The 20290-nt window shown below is 48.1% G+C and overlaps 6 protein-coding genes across 7 annotated transcripts; 3 read left to right on the forward strand and 3 right to left on the reverse strand.

Annotated features, from left to right (window-relative positions):
* The first annotated feature begins 149 nt into the window (after positions 1-149).
* On the forward strand, positions 150-5718 carry E1B28_007211 (uncharacterized protein). Its single transcript, XM_043151928.1, has 15 exons — positions 150-325; positions 377-473; positions 534-607; positions 658-841; positions 896-1935; positions 1990-2709; positions 2763-2803; positions 2856-2945; positions 3000-3233; positions 3287-3664; positions 3715-3890; positions 3951-4205; positions 4259-5228; positions 5291-5453; positions 5509-5718. Exons 1-15 carry the CDS (start codon positions 304-306, stop codon positions 5715-5717), a joined length of 4653 nt encoding a protein of 1550 aa, XP_043010010.1. The 5' UTR covers positions 150-303; the 3' UTR covers position 5718.
* Positions 5719-5883: 165 nt separating this feature from the next.
* E1B28_007212 (uncharacterized protein) lies at positions 5884-6691 on the reverse strand. The gene is made up of 3 exons (XM_043151929.1): positions 6321-6691; positions 6139-6203; positions 5884-6085 (listed from the first exon to the last, which is right to left on the reverse strand). Exons 1-3 carry the CDS (start codon positions 6626-6628, stop codon positions 6048-6050), a joined length of 411 nt encoding a protein of 136 aa, XP_043010011.1. The 5' UTR covers positions 6629-6691; the 3' UTR covers positions 5884-6047.
* Positions 6692-6803: 112 nt separating this feature from the next.
* E1B28_007213 (uncharacterized protein) lies at positions 6804-10378 on the reverse strand. Its single transcript, XM_043151930.1, has 5 exons — positions 10316-10378; positions 8382-10256; positions 7995-8320; positions 7816-7942; positions 6804-7750 (listed from the first exon to the last, which is right to left on the reverse strand). Exons 2-5 carry the CDS (start codon positions 10252-10254, stop codon positions 7197-7199), a joined length of 2880 nt encoding a protein of 959 aa, XP_043010012.1. The 5' UTR covers positions 10255-10256; positions 10316-10378; the 3' UTR covers positions 6804-7196.
* Positions 10379-10625: 247 nt separating this feature from the next.
* Positions 10626-14647, forward strand: E1B28_007214 (uncharacterized protein). Of its 2 annotated transcripts, XM_043151931.1 has the most exons (4): positions 10626-11159; positions 11219-11368; positions 11424-13300; positions 13430-14647. In XM_043151931.1, exons 3-4 carry the CDS (start codon positions 11452-11454, stop codon positions 14311-14313), a joined length of 2733 nt encoding a protein of 910 aa, XP_043010013.1. In that variant the 5' UTR covers positions 10626-11159; positions 11219-11368; positions 11424-11451; the 3' UTR covers positions 14314-14647. The 2 variants fall into 2 exon arrangements, with proteins under 2 accessions (XP_043010013.1, XP_043010014.1); XM_043151932.1 differs by having other exon boundaries at positions 11424-14647.
* Positions 14648-14853: 206 nt separating this feature from the next.
* On the forward strand, positions 14854-18777 carry E1B28_007215 (uncharacterized protein). Its single transcript, XM_043151933.1, has 5 exons — positions 14854-17238; positions 17297-17653; positions 17723-18061; positions 18113-18335; positions 18389-18777. The coding sequence occupies exons 1-4, from the start codon at positions 15070-15072 to the stop codon at positions 18293-18295; spliced, it is 3048 nt and encodes a 1015-aa protein (XP_043010015.1). The 5' UTR covers positions 14854-15069; the 3' UTR covers positions 18296-18335; positions 18389-18777.
* E1B28_007216 (uncharacterized protein) lies at positions 18778-20235 on the reverse strand. Its single transcript, XM_043151934.1, has 5 exons — positions 19955-20235; positions 19720-19890; positions 19569-19662; positions 19440-19517; positions 18778-19383 (listed from the first exon to the last, which is right to left on the reverse strand). The coding sequence occupies exons 1-5, from the start codon at positions 20210-20212 to the stop codon at positions 19046-19048; spliced, it is 939 nt and encodes a 312-aa protein (XP_043010016.1). The 5' UTR covers positions 20213-20235; the 3' UTR covers positions 18778-19045.
* Between the last annotated feature and the right edge of the window lie 55 nt (positions 20236-20290).

Consider the following 20290-nt stretch of genomic DNA (forward strand, 5'->3'; position numbering starts at 1 on the left):
AATGCTATCTGCGGTATCGTGGTATCGATGGAATGCAACGTTCTGTTGAATTTGGAGGAACTAAGGGAGGTCCTGAACGTCGTTAACGGTCGCGTGAGCGGATGTCACTGTATTATGTAGCCACTGACCTGTGCGCTGTGACTAATCCTCCTCAGTTTTCCTCGCCACCAACAGGCACCCATCCACCCGCACACGCCTGATTGAATACATCCTCAGAGAACGCTACTTTCCTTTCTTTTAATCTCACAAAGGCTCTTAATTGAGCCCTGTTGGCCTCGTTCTCATTTATTTTCTTCGGTACATATGTCGGAAATTGGGGAACAAGGTACGTCGATTTCTAACTCATCTCGGGGGACGTATACTCATAGATCTGTAGATACATGTCGCATTTGCAGCGCTCCGGCTGAACCAGACCAACCTCTATTTCATCCATGTAAATGTTCCGGAACGATACGGTACATTCATCAAGATTGGTTCGTCGCATTCACTTTGCCACGCGTGGTGTCGAGGAGTACTAACGACTTCCCGAATAGCTTAACGACATGGTTATCACACAGCAAGAAAAAAACTTGCGATGTCTGCAAACACCAATATTCATTCACAAAAGGTGAGTTAGCTGGATCTACTCAAGATATATCACCACTCAAAAACTCATAGTTTACGCGCCTGACATGCCCTCCACGCTCCCACCTTTCTTAATGTTACGACAGCTGGTTAAGCAAGTCATATTTGCAATATTATTCGGCTTCAGAGCCTTTGCAGTGGCTACAGTATGGCTTGCGGTTGTTCCTCTCATCACGGTTTGGTCGTGGCGAATGTACTTCGCTTTGGGGGACAATACGTGCGTCCTTATTACTTTCTCGCATTGAATACGATTACTCATTCTGAGTTCCAGTGCATGGTGGGTCAGTGATCGCCCCCGCCCACCTTCATCTCCCGACGGATATGCGGCTGGTCTATTTAGCATGGGACCATATCAGTATCACGTCATTGCCAAAGCCAAGGAAGAAGCTCAGCGCGCTGCGCAAGCAGCCGCGACGCCATTTTCCCAACCTCAATTACCAACGTCTGAAGAAGACCCTCCTCTTTTTTCGTGGCTTTTCAATCACCCAGTCTGGCTATCTGTTTCTTCAGACATTTTCACAGGTCAAATAATCGCTTCACTCGTCGTGTTGACTTTTGTGGCGACATTCCTTCTTCGGGAGTGGATCGCACAAAATGCAAGGCCTGGTGTATTTGACGACGAGGTTGTAGGAAATGTTGACGACGTGTTGCAAGTACCGCCACGACCACCTCAAGCAGCCCGACGACAACTAGATGTAAACGCCCGACTTGTGTTGGCACAGAGGCAGATTGAAGCCATGCGCGCTCTTGATGCCATGCTTGCAGGCCGTGATGAGGAACTGGCAGATTTCAATCTTGACAGAAGGAGAGACCCCGATGATCTGGATCGCTTCGCTGCCCTTCGAGCCAGAAGAAGACAGAGAAATGCCACCAATGGTCCAGGGGATATTGGTGCTGAACGCGACGTCAAACAAGAGAGAATACGGAGACGGAATTTTGCGCGACGTTTGCACGCTGCGAGGCAAAGCGGCGCTCGCAGGAAACACGAACTGGGTGGTTTAGTTGCAGCACAGAATCCAGTAGAAAACCAAGTCGTTGATGAATTTGCATTACCACCTGATGGCTCTCCTGGTCCTGCGTCCTCTGCCAATTCACCTTTAAGTGGCAGTTCAACCCCTGCCTCTTCGACGCCGTCCTTAAAGCCCTCCTCACCGTCTTCAACATTTTTCCCCGATGTAACCCTTGAGCGGCCGAATGGGTCAATACCATTTTCGTTTGTCTTTCCGCCTCCCGGCGGAGCCGCAGGTCCGTCATCCTCGTCCTCGTCTAATCACACGGACACCAGCAATATCCCCCCACCAAGCTACTCAGGTCCAAATTTCACCACGCCGTTATCGTTGTCTTCACTAAACTCTTCCAACGTAGACAATGTTTCAAGTACCTTCGCATCACCCCCAACATCGCTACCAAGTCCGATCCGCCGACCTCCGATGCCTGCTACCATCTTCCCAATATCTGGCCCATCTACACCCGGCACTACATCCGCGAGAACGCCCTTAGCTTCACCCAGTTTAGCTACCTATCGAGCACCAGAGGATCTTGATGTAGAGGATGAATATTTTGGAAGGAATGCGACAGCAGGCCCCTCAACTACGGCTGAGTTTGAATATGACGCCAATCTTCAGTTCAACCATTTCTTCAAAGATTCATCGACAACTCCCGATATCTTTGGGGAAGGAACGTTGATAGATGAAGTCGATGAAGCTTTGCAAATACCTTCTCAGGCACTACAAGAAGAGGAAAGTGAGACGGAAGACGACGAGGAAGTAGAAGAGGAAGCTAATCACCTACCGCTACCAGAGAATATTCAAGATGAAATCGCTTTCGAAATCTTGCAGGGGCTTGATGCTGAGGAAGATGATGAAGACGAAGATGAAGACGAGGGTGGAGAACCTGACCACGAGCATTGGCATGCAGTGGAGATGAATAACGGTGCGCCTGGAGATGTGGCAAATGTAGCCGCTGATGTTCCAAACGGCAACGGGTTTGATGAAATGCAACCTATTCTTGCGGATCCTTTAGCCGCAGATGTCAATGATGAATTGGAAGGCGGTGTAGAAGATGATATGGACGGTGCGATGGAGGGTTCGTTTCTAACGTGATTCTTTTTTCGTGTGTACTGATCTTGCGCATCTTAGCTATCGGATTAAGAGGGCCCTTCTACGGCGTTTTCCAGAATGTGAGTACCTCGATCGAAGCCAATGGACATCACTAATTTCATATTACGATAGGCTGCCCTCATGATATTCCTATTAGACACGGCCATAGGCGTCGGAATCTGCCTGCCATTTACTATTGGAAAGACCACGGCGTTACTTTCTGTAAGTAGTCAACGGTATCGTTCCTGAAGGTCAACTTTCTTACAGATGTGAAAGCTTGACCCCACCCGGCTATTACATCTAGCACATCTACCAATCCGCGCTATTCGTATCCTGACAGATCCTCTCGTCGATGGCATCATGTATCTGTTAGGACACTTCGTCCTTCCGCCATACCTCCGCTTGGGTCATTTCATCTCCGATCTCTTAGTGACCATGACGTTCTGGACGATCAGAGTAGTTTTGGGCCAATCTCGTGCTGAATCGGCAAAAGGCGCCTGCGTAGCGACAGTAAGTCTCTGGTCATTTTATTACTTACTCGTGGCTCATATTCCTCTTCATAGTACGGCGCTTTGCTTGACGTTACCAATTGGTCGATTGGTTATATATCCTCAAAGACCGTCGATCCTGAAACTCTTGCGACTCCCGCTCCCACGTCGTCATGGTTTGATCGCACTTTACCAGTTGTTTTGCACGTCATTGAACCCTATTTTGCACCCATCGGGAAGGAGGTTAGAGTAGGTTCATCCGAAATAGTGGATGGTTGGAAACAGTTCGCTACCGGAGACGGCCCATCTGAAAGGGTTTTCTCTGTAGCGTTGGGTTATATCGTTGTGGCAGTCATACTCGGGTTGTACCTCAATTTCTTGACTGTGAGTAATGTCAGGACTGCTGGACGTGCAGTTAGAAATGCTATCCGGCAGCAACTTCTTGTTCTCAAAGTACGTTTACCACAAGTTTCTTGACTTAATCTTTTTTGATTCTCGAATAGGTTGCTACTTTCATATTCGTGGAGCTGGTGGTATTCCCCTTCTGTTGTGGTATCGTGTTGGCCATCTGTACGATCTGGTTGTTCCCAGAAGCCAGCCTTGCATCCAGAGCGACTTTCTTCTATCAAGCACCCTTGACCGCAGCGTTTTACCACTGGATTGCGGGTACCATGTTTATGTAAGTACAACCAGTGCCTTTTTCCGTCCATCGACCAGTCAATCAAACGGTTTTCTTTAGGTATTCGTTCGCAGTGTTGTTATCGGGCTGTAGGAGTATTATACGTCCAGGAGCGATGTGGTTCATTAAGGACCCTCAGGACCAAAACTCTCACCCGATTCGAGATATTCTTGACAGACCGACTCTTGTCCAGTTGAGAAAGATTTTTGTCAGCGGGATCATGTACTCGTTTGTTGTCGTATGCACGGTGGGAAGTGTAGCCGGTCTTTTGCTCATCGGGTCACGGTCCATCATGCCCTTTAGATGGAAGAATAGGTATGTCCATATTGCTTTCCCCCAGTCTCAATCTCCCTTACATCTAAATACAGGGAACCCTTGTCAGATGTGCCCATCGATCTACTGTTCCTGCACTTTGCGCTACCATACACCATGGTGTACTTCCGACCACGAAAAGGCCTAAAAAAGATTGCTGGTCTGATTTGGAGATATTTAGCCGCAAGGTTCAGGTTGACATCGTACTTCTTCGGTGGTCGCCATGGTGGGGAGGAGTTTACACCGAGAGGGTGGAGCTTCAATATATTCCGAGCGAGGACTAATCGTGACGCAGTGTTGGCTGATTACGATGGAACCTTTAGGCGGGTGCCGAATACCGACCATCTTGCTTTACCGAGGGACATGCGCGCTACAGTTGCTGTTACACCAACAGGTGAACCGGTCGACGATGCTGCGAGGCTCTTGATGGCCCAGCAAGATGCAGAGACTTTGAAATCTAAAAGAGTCATTCAAGATGATTATACAGTTGTCTATCTCCCCCCTCAGTTCCGTTATCGTGTTATTTCGTTCATCGCTACTGTATGGGTCGTCGGAGCTCTCTGCATCGGGCTTGTCGTTGGTATTCCGATACAACTTGGGCGAAGTTTCTTCAAGCTCTTCACACTGAAAGAAGTTCATGATGGATATTCCATAATTGCGGGCTTTTACTTGCTTTGGGCATGTTATCTTGTCGGTCGGTCGATCGATAGATTGGATAAACGACGACAAAGGAGGGGGCATGAGGGGCCTCGAGCTGCCCTGTGGGTTCTGGTCGTCAAACGTGGACTCTTGTGGATGGCGAAATCGGCCTATATGATCTTCTTCTTGGGTATCGTTATACCTGTACTCATCGCCATCGTGGCAGATCTTTATATGGTCATGCCTATTCGACTTTTCTTGGAGCCTAACTGGATACCGCGTATACGAGTCGTTGACGAGTGGGCGCTGGGATTGGTGTACATGAGAATTGTCCTACGGGCTACCCGAATCAATCGTGAACATCAAATTGCGCGAGGTCTTCAACAAGTATGTGTTCACTTTGGTTTTTGAACTTGCAAGAGCATTTGAGCTGAATAATCATGAACCAGATCAAGCATAATGGATGGACTCATCCTGATCCTATCGCCGCTACCAGGGATGTCATAATACCTCTGGTTTCAGGTTTACTTGGAATGATATTACTTCCTGGTGCTGTATTCCGCGGAATGCAATATCTAATTCCCTCTTTCAATGTTGACAATCGATCCATGTGTATGTTTTTACTTCTTCCCCTCTTCATATCGTTCATCGACCTTTTCCCTTACAGTCACTCATGTTTATCCCGGGATATTCATCGTCGCAGCTTTCGGGCGATCCTCTCTCATGTTTAACGACGCGCTTGGAAATTGGTCACAGACTGTGAGAGACAAGGAGTTTCTAGTAGAGATGAGGTTGAAGAATCACGAGCCTATACACCCGCCTTCGCAGGATACGGCGAGTCGTCTAGATGAGAGTGGGGTTGATCTCTCAGATTAAAACCTTTGAGAAGCCCTTTCAGAACATGTATTATATGTATATCTTCTAATACTTTAGGATCGATTTTAGACCTGTAACCCAAGAGTTTGTGATACTTATCTGGACACAAGCAAAACTTGGATTCTCGACTACGCAATACAACAACAGTTAGCAGTGTCCGTGATACTTGGATCTTAGGTAAAATGATAAATAGATATACGAGTAAATGAGAGTGGCATTTCGTGGTAAACAAGAAAGGCTAGAAGGAGGAACGCGTACAGCCCTCGCGGCAGTTGTCAAGTCTACTCTGAATACAGAGAAATCCAGACGTGTCCGACACATTACTCGGCGCTAGAGACGCGTAACAGCCTTGGAATCCAGAGGCATGCCTATGATATTGGGTTAGAAAGTGCGAAACCTGGATTAGGGTCCAAGAACACACCAGAGGGATCGATTCCATTCGCCGCCAGAATCCTGTTATGCCTAATCAGACGAGCTTGGTCGAATCTGTTCATAGAAAGCATCAGTATCAGTATTGTGTAGATACGGCGAGCAAGGCCTGCAATGCAAGCACGTAGCAAGTCCACAGCCAAAAGTGCCACCTCGATGACAAGTCGAACTCACCCAACCCTCGTCTCCTTCATAATCCCTTCAACCTCCCTAACATCTTGTTCATCTAAACCAACTCGTGAATCACCCCCCAAGATATTGGCACTTTCAATATCAAAATTGGACGACGAAAGTCCAGCAGCTGCTTGGTCGGCGAACGTGTTCAAGGGTGTGTATCCGGCGTGTGGTCGGTGACCGTGAGGCATTCTAAGTCGGGGTAAACGGGAAGCAAGGGCTGGGAAAGGTAGAATCGGTTTGTAGAATCGGTGGAGAAGGATGAGAATGAGAGAGACGAAAGCCAGGATTGAGAGATAGAATATCATTGTTTTGAATCCGGTGGGAGAGTCAACTTGTGAGGTATAGAGGGATAGGTCAGCAAATGACCGGCCCTTAAGCTCAGATCTACCGCCACCGCCACGAACCACTGTTCTGCGATTCACGATAGACATTTGACATCTAAGAAGATATTTGAATGCGGCGAACGAAGAGAAAGATCAGCTGCAATATCAAACCTGCTGAAAGAACATTCAATTTCCTTCGTCATATTGATCAAAGTAACGACACGACAACAAGAATGAACTGAATAATAAATACCTGGACGTGACGCGTGAATGGTTAGGTAAAACAGGTAGTTTAGAGTGAAAGAGTGGAAACGAATGAGCTCGAAGCCGACGTTAAGCGTTCTATAACGCACGAAAAAGGTGGGGAGACCCAGGGAATGAGTGTGTGTCATGGTCAATAAAAAAACGAACAACCGAAAACATTCGAGTCTCGGGGGATGATATGTATACAAATAAGCAGGTAAAAGTAAGAGTAAGTGCAATGCGGTGTGGGGAATTTCCAGAGAAAGAGAAAGTAGTCAGATGCTCGGAGGAAAAATCAGGAGATCTTCTACAGTTCTTCTCTTCCCGGAATTCCGAAACCAGCAACCTTCAGCGCCTCCTCGACCTGTTCTTTACTCTTCCCAATAAAAGGCATTGGGGCATCACCAAGTTCCTTTTCCCCATCCCCGGAACCGGCAGCCTTCATCGCCTCCTCAACTTGTTCCTTACTCTTCCCAATGATAGGCACTTGCATATCTCCACCAGTAATCTCTTCTTTTCCAGGTGCCGGTGAGATGGGGAGGATTTTAACAGGTTCTTCGTTCGAATCTTCTCCGCCCCTCTCCGATCCAGCTTCCGTTTCCGGTTCACCATAAATAACCCTTCTACCCCTCGCCTCAACCTCTTTAGCCTTCCACTCCCACCCAAGCGCCATTGAATCCAGCTCTCGCGCCAACGTATCAAGAGCCAAAACGAGTTCATCGTTCTGAACGTCCTTCTTTTCTTGCGTATCGTGTGCCAACAACTGTAACTTGTCTACAAACGCCACCGGGACAGTTTCAGGCATAGGGTTATGTTCTGGGTTCTGCATGTGTCGGACGATTTTGTCGAAATATTCATAAGCTGGAGAGGAAGAATTTAGAACGTTGAACATTTAATAGAAAAAGAAATCGGAATAAATGACTTACTCCTAGCCAAATCATGATACCTCTGCCAATCTTCCCAATTCACATTTTCCAACCACGCATAGTCCATTCCAAGATCGCTCTGGGCATTGTCAGCGAGGGATTTCACTTCTTGAGACATTTGAAGGCACTGAAAAGAGGAGCTTAATAATTCGTTGAGAAGGAGTTTTCAAACACCCCACCTCTTGAACCTCAACATCCCTGACCGCCACATACCACCGATGTACCCTCTCCTGCATCTGTGTAACCTCCTTGTCAAACCTCTCTTTGACCTTGCTAACTAACTGTTCAAGCTTGACTACTTTGGCTTTCCGAGTTTTGTCATCCGGACTTGTACCACTCTCGTGTTCACGCTTCACCCACGCCTCAACACCAGCCAACAATCTCTCCCCTTCTTTTTCCAACGAATCAAGCAATCCACCAACAGGAAGACCATCGATCTCCTTGAGCTTTGTGAGGTCAACGCGCATCTCTAGGCTGGATAGGGATTCCTTATCAGGGGTTTTCCCTATGAAGAAGGAAAAAGTAGTCAATGCCTAACACCTTCCGGGTAGAAAAAGAACACCCACTATCAAGAACCGCTCGAGCAACCACTCGAACAGCACCCAGAAATTCAGTCAAATCTCTCTCGGAATCTTCCACAAGTTTTCCAAGCTTATCTTCCCAGAGCATATGCCGATTCTCGATTTCGGTCCGCTTTATTTGTATGCGAATCGCACGAGCTTCAGGGTCTTCTTCTTCTTGTTGTGTCTGTGTCTGAGAATCAGATTCCGTCTGCTCTAACTCAGTTTGGGGATCCTGGTCTTGGCTGCCTTCAGCTTCTGGAGCATCGAAACCCAAGTCGGATAAGAAAGAATCCAGGTCGTCTTCCGAGTTCGAGTTCGTGGGAAGCGTGCCCTTCTCCTCTTCCTCTGGAACACCCAAATCAGCCAAGAAACTGTCTAAATCGCCTTCCGCCGATTGGTGCTTATCCTCGGACGCATGAGCTGCAGAAACAGCAGCGTTCGACGAAGACCGAATTTCATCAATCAACGACGACGAGTCTGGGATTCGAGCTGCTATTACTGATGACGCGGATGCCAATTCTTCAGTTGTCGGTACTGCTTGTGACGAGGAACTTTCGGAAGCACGAAGAATCGAGGAAGAGGCAATTTCTTCTACTAGGGAAGTTCTGACTTCTTCGGGTGGTCCCCTATCCGCAATAATTGATGAAGCGGATGCCAGTTCTTCAGTGTTGTGATTCTGAACCTCGGTTTCCACAGAGGATGTCGTTGAAGGAGACGATGACGTGAATGAAGCAACAGGCACGACGGGTTCCTCGGGTATCTCCGGTGCAGCTGGCTCGGATGCTTTGACAACCGTTTCAGTTGTAAAAACGGTCGAGGGTGGGGTTGAAGAGGTAGAAGGAGTGCCTTCAGCCGTTGACGCCTTAGTGTCCTCACCTTCCCCTACCTTGTTCCGATAAGCATGAGTTACAGAACTTCCGTTCCCGTTTACCTCCCTCTTTCCACTCAACTCGACGACTTTCTCCCGTATCATGCGCAGGTGAGGGCCGACGTAGGTTTCCCAGACTTGGATGACCAGCGGTTTCGTTCGTTGATATGCAACACAGGCAGCGCCTCTTGTTCTCTGGGACGCAGATATCAAATGTGGGCGGAGCAATTTGTAACCACGGTGAGAATAGGCGAGGATTATGGATCCGTAATGTTTTCCACGGATATACGCAGCACTCGTGTACTCTGCGACTTGGATGATATGAGGGTGAGCTCGGTTATAAATTTCGTTGCCCTTTGCAGATATAGATTGGGTATATGAGTTTATTTGGGAGATGTATGGATAGAGATGCTCGAAATAAGGTTGAATCAGTGGGTGAACAGATTTGTGATATTGGTTAAGGGCGGCATTCAATGCTTTGCCTGAGGCTGGTGAGACGTGGTTGTTCCATGTAGGAAGTACGACAGTTGAATACGCCCTCTCTGTGTAATGAGTTGCAACTCGAGCTGCACGTTGAGCGTGAGGTTTGACGCGTTCGACGTAGGGTTCTACCTGTTTCACTGTTGGATGTGAACGAACAGACTCGTAGGCATTCTGAAGCGTCGGGAGGATGTAGGGGTCGACTATGTGGGTTTTGTAGGTGTATAATGACCTACAAAGCGGATTATGGAGGGTATTTGTTGGGGAAGAGCAGGTGTTGTAGGCGTATAGCGTGAATACGGAGAGGAACATGAGTAGGAGGATGTCAAGCCAGTTCGCTGACTTTTTGCTCCCTTGCTTTGCTTTTTCTTTCTTTGCATTGTTGCTTCCCTTTGATTGTGTCGTTTTGTTCGGAATCAGTTTATGGGAGCTCTTTGGTAACGCCTGCGTTGAATTCGTTCTTGAGCCTACTGATGGTGCTGGCGTAGACGGTCCAGTGACCACCGTACGCTGTTTTTTCACAACCATGCCTGTTGAGAGTCTACGTGAGTTTCCGAGATACGTAAATAACAATAGTAAAACAGTATACCTCAATTGCTGAAGGGACGGTGCTCGTGTTCGTCGTTGAGTACACGGTTGACGCCTGTTGACGTGGATATAAATGGTGGCACAGCCACAATTCCGGTTTATTCAAGCCTCATCTCGAGTAAATATACATGCAGTCTCTAGTTTACGGCTATTAATTGTCGCCAGTTACATCCTTGTCGCTACTGAAATTCTTGGTTTCCGGGCCTGTGGCGTTAGTAATTCAAATCCTTATGCTATACTCATATCCAGCTCGTACTTACTGCTCAGGCGTGAACTGTACACGTCGAGGTAGCAATCATCACGTTAACTTCCGAGAGTCGTAAGAACGAGCAGGGCTCGGATCGGAATTACTCACGCAAGCCGGAAAGAAACGTCACACACACTGTCGCCATCGGCAATCGCAGTCAGAACGGGAACAGGCTGTTGAGGTCTCCTTCCTACTTCTAAGTGCCACTATTGCCACCAAAGCACTCTTTTATTCTCTTATAAAATAATCAGAAAGTATAACCAATCTAAGGCCTGCCTTGTGCTTCAAGGTATGTCTTACAGTTTTTCACCCACCCGTTCGCTTTCCACGTCACCGAATAATCAGGTCCGAAAGTCTTCTTCCTTCCTTGCTGAATGTTTCCAGAAACGAGCTTGTTAATTTTCCTTTTTATTTTCGTTCCTTTCGTACCTCTGTCAGATCCGTTTACCCTCCCCAACGACCATTGTCATTACTGGACCCCGAGAGCGATTCTTATTTGGAATCGTCAAGTCGCTAAGCTCTCCGGCGATTAGAACGTAAACATCTTCGTGTCGAGAGGAGGATTGACGCTAGCAAGTCCCTTTCACTCCGCATTGAGGTATGTGGCCCATTTACAAAGGAAGTCCTGTCAAGCTAACCATTCATCGGATCCACAAGACCGTCCTAGGAGAATTATTTGAGAAGATACGGAGCCCGTATTGACGCCACCCTGACGAGAATTTAAATCAGGCATCGATTCTGACAATCGATTGATACTTCACTCCGCGATATCATACCAAAAAGCTTAGTGGAAAGCGTGTTACTTGCGTGCGTATTCCTCAACTCCAACATGTCATACAGCTCACCCAAAAGAACGAACAAGGAAAATTAAAAGCGCCAGAATATTTCCAATGTACCCTTCATCTGTCGCAACCAGGAGAGTCAAACCTCTTCCAAAACGTCGACGTACAGATTCCATCTCAACTTCTGTGCCCTCGAACGTAAACCTCAATCACTATTATCATTCGTCCGCATCACCTCACTTTAACTCCAATGTGCACACATATAACTCACTGCCATTCCCATTGCCACAGAACCTTCCCGACCCACATTCTTTACCACCTCTACCTCCTAACCTCCCATCTACACCCCCCGTTCCTTCCTTACTCCCCATCTCCGACGAGTTGCTTACACAATGGCGGGACTATTGCTTACCGTTACTGGGATCTGCGGCTGATGCGTTATTGAGTGCTGGAGGCTTAGGAGGGCAGGTCTACTCCGGTGGCAGAAGTGGAAACCCGAATTCAACGAGAGGAAGCGAACGCGACCAGACAGCTGGAGGAGGTGCAGGAGGAGGAGAACCAAACCCACCAAATCCCTTATTTCCTTTTTCACAGCTCACGCCACAGGTTGCATCTCAACTGACCGCTCAACTAGAGAGTTTTGTCAGTTTAGCCTCTGCAGCTGTAAGCGCTGCTTCTGGTGGTACTGGTGGCGGTAGTCAACCAGAATCATCTGCCAACTTTGCCAATACCGCAGCTTCGTTGGGAGGTCCACCATCTTTATCTTCACCGAACCAGGGACCAGGACCAACACCTCCCCAACTTGATCCTGTTACGGCTGCAACGTATTTCACCCATCATTTGAATGCTAGTTTGAGGGCTGCTGGATTGAGCGGAGCTTTCCCGCCAACAGCACCGCAACCAACAGTGTCCACGACCGACTCCTTGTACTCAAATAGACCGAAGGTCATGGGTGGTGACAAAGGACATACTCCGAACGGCATCTCTACTCAACCACTCCCCTCACACCACGATCGGGTGCTGGAGGCTGATGAAGTCGGTGGTGGTGTGAGTGATAGGGATTATCGTGAAGACGAGTTGGATGATAGAGATGATAGAGACGATGACCGAGCAAACGGGAGGAACAACACGAAGAAGAGAAAAGTTCCCGGACTTTTTTCTCGGTCGGGGGTGATGAACGGGGATGGCACTGAACGGGTTGTGAATGGTTATGGTGTTAATGGTTTGCCTCTCGACATTAGGGCTGGTGAAGGTGAAGGTGTGGTGGATACGGAAGGGAATCGTATCCGAGAGATTGAGTATACGGGGGAATTGGGACGCGGGAATCGTGGAATGATGGGTCATGAATCCAGGAGACCGAGGGCGAGGCCAACGATGTCGCGTGTGACGATGGCTGGGATTCAGCATAAAACGCGCAAGAGGCAGTTGGCGAGCGTGTTATTGAGGGGCGTCAATGAAAACGTTCCTCATAACAATGCTAGTACTGTGCCCATTACTTCCGGTGTTCAGAACGAGGGGGCAAAGGTCAAACCTCATACCGGAGCCACTACTGCTTCCGTTTCGACGGAGCTTGCTCTCGATCAGATGCTCTCGGACTTGACGGGGTTGGGTCTTTACTCTTACCCGTCGTTAGGTTTACCGCCCAGAAACGGAACAGCTGCGTCATTGACCGAGAAGCCAAAGGTCAAGGTGCGGTTATCAAAAAGGAAAGGTGTGAGGAATGCAAGAAAAGTTTCGCACGGTGGTGGCAAGGAAGGGAAATCAAGTGGGAAGGTGAATAAGGAGAACGACCTCCCACCTCCTCCTGCGAGTATAACGGGGAAGAAAAAGAAAGGCAGAGGCTCAGGTGCTCGTGCTGAGCCTTCGGGAGATACGGATGAGGCGAAGGATGGTGGCAGTGAAGAAAGGGGGATATTGGTGCCCAAATGCAATTTCACGTTCACCTATCGGAGTGCCAGTGAGTTGCATATTCCGTCTTCTGCAAAGTTCTTTCTTCTTGTTGTTCACAATAAAATGCGGTATTCTCTGTCGCTCTTCTTACCCACCGCTGTTCATCTCATGGATTCTTTCTGATCATCCCCGACAGCGTCCGGTCGGCTACAAGCCACTAAGGAGCAAGTCAAACTTCTTCGGAGCAGGTTCGAAGCAGAGTTAGCTAGACAGACAGCTAAGCTTGCTGGAGAGGCCAAGTTGAGGGCTAACGAAAATGGGGCAGATGGAAGAGTGGGGAAGAAGCGTGTTACTTCCACCACCGGCGGCGGAGGCAACACCATCTCTGCTGGTGTCACTACCGCCAACGCCAGCACCGCTACAGCGACTTCAAACGTTGAAAGCGCATCTCAATCTTCGACTCCTAGCAAAAATGTCAATAAGAAGAAAAAGAAGAAGCGGTCCGCCTTAGCCAATGCAAGCAATCCACATCATTTGAGGAATTACGTTCCTTCCAGGGTTCCAGGGATTGGTAATACCAATAATCATCAGGCCAATGCCAATGCCAATGTTAATGACGCCAATGAGTTGGGTCCATTGCCTCAGCAATTCCTCAGTGCTGAAATTCGACCGAAGAAGAGAGGTGGAAAGAGCGATAGCAACGCGTTTGTGAATTCAGCGTCGAACCTCAATTTGGCGAATCCAGCTGAAGAATGGATTTGCGCGTTTTGCGAGTACGAGTTGTTCTATGGTGATGATGCGGACTTTCGAAAGGCTGTCAGGAAGAGGAAGGCTATCTTAAGGAGGAGGAAGAGAGCGAAAGAGAAAGCTGCTGACAAGGCAAGTGGGGAGGCTTCGAGGAGGGTCCGGGAGAGGCAGAAAGAGCTGGAGAAGGAGCAGATGAACCAGCAGGCTCAATCAACTCAAACTGCCTCTACGGGTCAGTCTCAGGATTCACCACCAAACCCGAACGATCTGGACGGAGACCTTGAGAGTGAAGGCTATAATGAAGATGAGTATGATCGGGAGGAAGAGGAATAGGCAGGCTATGTGCAAAATGTGGGACAAACTGGTACGAAATACGAACGAGCTTTGTCTGCTGATCTACAGGAAACATGTAAGGATATATTATGACTTGCGGACTGCCACACCCAACATTTCTAAATATTCTGACTCTGGGTCCGATTCTATTCCGCGAATTGAGGATCATATTTCTCCCTTTGTTGAAGTTCCCATTGTGTATACGAGAATCTGAACTGGTGCTTTCATTCTCAGACAGTACCTCCCATGCTTTGAATAATAGCCTCGGTGATATAGAGTTCCTTTTACGTTGCTTCTGCGAGCTATCGAGCTGTTCCGTTGCTTTTGAGCCTGTGATTCTCCAGGAGTTCTCTGAGACGTAAAAACATCAAATGCCTATTTGGAACCGGGTGATGTTTATTATTGTTCTCGTCTTGTATCATTTCGCAAAAGTCAACCCTAGTGAAAAAAAAACACTTGGCCTGACATAAGGTAGAAATGGTTTTCTTGTTGGTGCAGGGACAAAATGCGCGGCCCGAATTTACGGGAATAGAGCTGCTCTGCGGATGCGAGCGTGCTCACTGCCAGCGCGCAAAGCTTATTTCGGTCCTCCTTTCCCTCTTGCCCCTTTGACCGACTTAAGACCATTCTCTTCTATTTCCTTCTAGTGCCCTCTTCGATACCTACTATTTCTAGAGGATCGTATTGTGGGCAGTGACACTTTGGAGACAGGAAAAAAAATTGGGACGCGTCGACGGGGCATTGGGAAGGAATCAAATGGCAGCGGACAGCCGGTATATGTATCACGGTCATCATGGGGGTTATTCGACTGCCAACCCTACTGGAGGTGCAGCTCCTAGCCACGGGTCTCACTATCAACACCATCCGACGGCATCGAGCCATTATGGAGACTATCCTCAGCAACAGCAACCTCCGCCGTTGAGAACAATGAGGTCGAATTCGTCAATATCGTCACAGCATTCATCTATACCTTCTCCTCAAGGGCACGCAGGGCAAGGACAGTATGCAAGTGCACCTGGGCATCATACATCTTCGACTACACATTACTCCTATGGTGTTTCGCCTCCCGGAACAGCTGCAGGACCACCACCACAGCATCAGCATCAGCATCAGCATCAGCAATGGTCAACGACGACAAACGATGGCTGGGGAACGCCGACGACGGCCTACGGAAGTGCTGGAGGACATCACAGTCAAAGCCATGGCCATAATACGTACGACCATCAACCTCCCGCTCAACATCAGCAACATCAATCTCAACAACACCACCACCATCAACAACAACCGTCCCATCCTGTTCATCATACTAGTCACCCTGCACCTCCCTCTGCTCAGCACCAGCAGCATCATACTCATGCCCAAGTCCATCATCACCCGCAGCCAACACGTCCGATTCACCCACCACCGGTTTCTTCTCAAAGCCCGTTCAATCCGGTGGAAACGTCACCGACATTGTCTGTTATGTCAGATGTTTCGAGATATGCGACGAATGCTTCACCTGCAGTTGGCCATGGGATCCACCATGACAACCATTCTGTGCTGAGAGGTAGTCGCGGACATGTGCACGGGCATGGCACTCATCAATCAATAGATACTAGAGGCGGTCATGGTGGAATGGAGGCTCGTGGAGGGGTAGATACTCGAGGAGCACATGGGATAACCGAACGCGGTGCACATTCGACGTATGTTGCACCCCAACCACAGCATGTAACCGCAAGTCAAAATCATCACTGGCCTTCGCCACCGACGTATACACATCCGCCTCCTCCTCCTCCGCATTCACATGCTGCATCGTCACCATCTCACCATGTGTCTACATCCTTGTCGCATCCACATCCGCCCTCGTCATCTTTGTCTTCAAACTCGTTTCATTTGTCTTCAAACTCTCAAACGGCCTTGCCTACTCCAACTTCGACCTCGTCTTTATCTTCTTCGTTATCCGGGTCTCTATCGTCCCCTGTAGGTTCGTTGCCACCCCCCTCGTCTGCATCCTCCACTACCTCTGGAAGCTTGAGTTCAGAATCCCCGAAACACCCTTCCCCACCGTATTCGCAAAGTTACCATAATCAAGGCCAGACTCACGGTCAACCTCAGAACTCGCACTACACCGGCAGCAATATCTCCAACCACCATAATACACATGTACCCCATCAGACAATTCGTAATAACACAAACTCCACTTCAACATCATCTCTCTCTTCAAATATCTCACCCATTTCCGCTATTTCACCCAGGAAGCTCTTTAATCATAGCACACCACCCCCCACATCGAGCGCCTACGCTTCACATTCTTCCCTTATACACAATGCTCCTCCCCCACCGTCGTCGTCGTTGCATCATTCACACCCTCAGTCACACCCACCGGCCCCATTGCCACATCCAGGGCAACCTACGCATACCAATCCGGGACCAGTAGCCCCGACCCCAGTTTATCATTCTCAGTCGCATCTTCCTCCACCTCTTCCGTCTCATGCTCATACGCAGTCGCAGCAACAGCAGCCGCGACCACCACCTATGAATCCAAATACCACGACGACGCAAGCGCATCATCAACAACAACATAACCCTCATCCTCCTCCCACTAGTACACACCCCTCGAATCTCTTGAATAATCCGCCTCCCGCGCATAGCTATGGCCACGGGCATTCTTCGCATCCAAATTCGTCCCAACAACAGACACAGACTTTATCCCCTAGCGCCATCTTAACTATGCCGATCAATAGTGCAATCTCGCATCCTCAGGGTCCGCCGCCTTCACAGTCGCACTTGCACCATCAACCGCATCATCATAGTCAACCACTGACACCGCAACATCCACAGCCACATAGTCAGCAGACTCAGCAATACTCAGAAGACCACATTACACATAGTCAGGCATCTACTCCTACACCGACCCGTATGGATATGGATTTGGATTTTGGTACAGTGAGTTGCTCTTGTTTGCCGTTTATAACCTCCGTTTATTAACTATATACTTACAAAGCTACTTAAAAACATGAAGTTCATGAAGGAAAACCTCAATTTCTCGCACACCGTGGCACTGCAACCCGACATGTTGGATCAGTTGGTCAATGTGGCGACGTATGCTGCACAGATATTAGAGGGAGCTGCTGCCAGTCAAGGCCATGATACCAATCAACCGTCGAATAACGCAACGAGTTTGATGTCACCGGTTCAAGTCCAGCCGCCATTGCACACTCCAACTACCTCTATCACTCCTACCTTGACGAGTTTGGGGAAAATTGGTGCTCCGCCGTCAAAAAAAGGTCAGTGGAATGACGGGGTTGAGAGGAACGGGAATGGTTATGTGAATCAGACACTGACGCACGGGATAAAGAGGGTGTGTGCATTTTGCTGTCTTCCTCGCTATGTCTTTGTTTGATTGACTGTGTTTCGCTTCTTTTCGCAGAAATCCAATGAAACCGAGGACAACATTCACAGCCACGGCAATCAAGCTTCCTCACACCCTGCGCATGGCCACTCTGCTACACACAACTCTACACAATCTCCTGTCTCTCAGTCGCAGTCGCAGTCCCCCAAGCAACACCAGCAACAGGATGGAATGCCCATGGTCGGCATAATGTCCACTACTCCGACTACAAACACCACCATAATGACTAGTCATTCGAGTTCAGCACAAGGTCAGAAATGTTTAGGGTGTGGAGCGACGAGTACGCCTGAGTGGCGGCGTGGGCCTTTAGGTCCTAGAACTTTGTGTAACGCTTGTGGGTTGGTATACGCGAAGATGGTAGCTCTCCCTCGACCTGTGCTTGCCTCAATGCTTACATTTTTGCTTTAGATCAAGAAACGAGACCGCGAACGCGCTCGAAACCTGGGGGGAAACAATGCGAATACTAACAATAACATGACCAATTCGAATTCAAAAGCCAAGCAACATGTTCAACAACAAAAGCAGATGCTGGCACATCACGGAAGCCCGGGAGGATCAAGTGGGGATGATGATGAGTTGGATGAAGAGTAATCAGGAATGGTGGCACGAATTGTCGTCCTGGAACCTAATTGTGAATTCGTTTACCATCTTTAATCAATCGCACTTGTTTACGACTTTTGAAAGTCCATTTACTTCGTTCCTCTTTGTTTCTCTTGTTTTTTGCCTGCCAACCCATTGCCTATCCATCCTATGTTTTTGCCTTTACCCCTTGGTCCAATTATTCTTCCCTCTCTTTCCTTGTCTAGGTCCTCGAATCGGTTCGATACATTAAGTACATCTACTAGTTTCTTGAATCCATGCTTCTTGCCGTTGCTCTCCTTTTTCTCAACTACCTTCCCCGTTACGATTCTCTTCGTTCATGTTGTATTTTTTTGTTGATTTGATGTAACATCTCCTCAGATAGTTTTTTCTTTTTATCATATATTCAGTCTGTGACTTCGCACATCGATACATCTAAGATAGCTTTAATTGATCTTTCTGGGACGGCTAGCTGTCGATTATACTACCTCAAAATCTTGCCAAGATCCACACTGAGGAACATTCATTGAACGTCTCGACGAAGTATAAATACCGCTTGGTGTTCTCGAGGGATCCGCCACGGAAACGATCCGAAAAGTAACAACTCGTGGCCTTGATACCCGAACTATTCCACCAGTTCTCGCTGGTAAAGCGTTACGGTGAGGGTGAGGGTCTGTATGTCATGAAAAACCGGAACACATGCTTCTAGTAAAACTCTCGACATGGACCCAACAATACTTCTCGCTAGCCGTCCTTTTTTCGCTACAGGAATGTAATGCCATCTTGAATCTTATGTGGCCCATTATTCGTCTGCGGGGTGGGTTTGACTGGAGGCCTGGCGCTGGTCACAGGAGGGGGTTCATCTGTGCCATTAACAAAATCCTGGATCCTCTCGTTGTCATCAACATTTCCTTCCCATCCAGGCATTGGCTGATAGGTCTTCCGAAGAGTCTCTACTTTGCGAAAGTATTTCGGCTTCAGGATGCCATTTTCACCTTCCGTCAAGACGACACCGTTCGATGAGAGATAGAACTTAATGCCATCGGACATGGCCTTTTCCAAGTCGATATAAATTAGGACTCTTACCCCACTCCGAGTGCCTATAAGAATCATAACATCAGCGCCTTCGAGCATTGTCTCTGATACTCAGTCGTACCACTGATGATACCGTCCTTTATCAGGCCTTGGGCTAGATGTATGTGATTACGACTCTTTCTCGATAGACCTTCGGTAGCTGCGTTGCTTTTGAACAATAATAACGCGGTGAGCCGTTGAAAAAACTCACCTATTGTTTTCCAAGCCTGTGCTGATGTTCCATGTATTGCCATAGGCACATCCTCCGGAGATTTGAGCCGTTTAAGTTCAAGGTCAACAACGCTCTAAAATGAGTCTCTTTCAGCATAATACTCTTCCAAACGGAAGAGACATGTATTCACTGTCAACGAATGCCCTTGATTCGCCCTTATCCACCAGTGTTCCAGTTGCGAAGACGATCCTGGTGCCCCTGTATGTGGCTCGTATGAAATTGTGAAACGTTGTTTTTCATCCATCTCAACCACCTTTTCAAGTGTCGTAAAATCCAACTCGCGTAGTTCTGCCGTTTTCAGCTGTGTACATAGTCAAGATATCTGTAGCGAGAGATTGAAAGTGTGTGAGAGTTATTCGACTCACCAAGTCCTTCACCTTTACAAAACCATCAGACCGAATGGGAAGTCCGTTTCCTTCTGCGCCATGCCGTAGAAGCCATGAAATTGTTTTTGAGAGACGTACTCGTTGCGCGTTTTGAGATGGAGTGGGTCTGTCCTCTCGAATACCTCCACCAAGTCTTCTATGCTTGTGTGCTCGATTGGTGGTCAAGCTTCGCATTAAAATCGCTGGAACATCATTGCTCCCAAAGGGTCTGGGTCGAATCTGAGATAACGCAAACATACGGTAAGAGGCTTGAAGGCGACTTCGCGTGATGGCCACGAGTCATGACATTTATGGCAGTTTCTCTATAATTTTATT

Source organism: Marasmius oreades, chromosome 4 (assembly GCF_018924745.1).
Source record: "Marasmius oreades isolate 03SP1 chromosome 4, whole genome shotgun sequence".
NCBI lineage: Eukaryota > Fungi > Basidiomycota > Agaricomycetes > Agaricales > Marasmiaceae > Marasmius > Marasmius oreades.

Coding starts and splice junctions, on each gene's coding strand:
- E1B28_007211 (XM_043151928.1), top strand. CDS start 304: ATGTCGGAAATTGGGGAACAAG. Junction 474..533: donor CGGTACATTCATCAAGATTG/GTTCGTCGCATT, acceptor CTTCCCGAATAG/CTTAACGACATGGTTATCAC. Junction 2,946..2,999: donor AGACCACGGCGTTACTTTCT/GTAAGTAGTCAA, acceptor CAGATGTGAAAG/CTTGACCCCACCCGGCTATT.
- E1B28_007212 (XM_043151929.1), bottom strand. CDS start 6,628: ATGATATTCTATCTCTCAATCCTGGCTTTCGTCTCTCTCATTCTCATC. Junction 6,204..6,320: donor ATGAAGGAGACGAGGGTTGG/GTGAGTTCGACT, acceptor TTCTATGAACAG/ATTCGACCAAGCTCGTCTGA. Junction 6,086..6,138: donor GAATGGAATCGATCCCTCTG/GTGTGTTCTTGG, acceptor CCAATATCATAG/GCATGCCTCTGGATTCCAAG.
- E1B28_007213 (XM_043151930.1), bottom strand. CDS start 10,254: ATGGTTGTGAAAAAACAGCGTACGGTGGTCACTGGACCGTCTACGCCA. Junction 8,321..8,381: donor TGCTCGAGCGGTTCTTGATA/GTGGGTGTTCTT, acceptor CCTTCTTCATAG/GGAAAACCCCTGATAAGGAA. Junction 7,943..7,994: donor GGGATGTTGAGGTTCAAGAG/GTGGGGTGTTTG, acceptor TCCTCTTTTCAG/TGCCTTCAAATGTCTCAAGA.
- E1B28_007214 (XM_043151931.1), top strand. CDS start 11,452: ATGTACCCTTCATCTGTCGCAACCAGGAGAGTCAAACCTCTTCCAAAA. Junction 13,301..13,429: donor GTTCACCTATCGGAGTGCCA/GTGAGTTGCATA, acceptor CATCCCCGACAG/CGTCCGGTCGGCTACAAGCC.
- E1B28_007215 (XM_043151933.1), top strand. CDS start 15,070: ATGGCAGCGGACAGCCGGTATATGTATCACGGTCATCATGGGGGTTAT. Junction 17,239..17,296: donor TGGATTTGGATTTTGGTACA/GTGAGTTGCTCT, acceptor ATACTTACAAAG/CTACTTAAAAACATGAAGTT. Junction 17,654..17,722: donor TGACGCACGGGATAAAGAGG/GTGTGTGCATTT, acceptor TTCTTTTCGCAG/AAATCCAATGAAACCGAGGA.
- E1B28_007216 (XM_043151934.1), bottom strand. CDS start 20,212: ATGTTTGCGTTATCTCAGATTCGACCCAGACCCTTTGGGAGCAATGAT. Junction 19,891..19,954: donor TTGTAAAGGTGAAGGACTTG/GTGAGTCGAATA, acceptor CTATGTACACAG/CTGAAAACGGCAGAACTACG. Junction 19,384..19,439: donor AAAGGACGGTATCATCAGTG/GTACGACTGAGT, acceptor TGATTCTTATAG/GCACTCGGAGTGGGGTAAGA.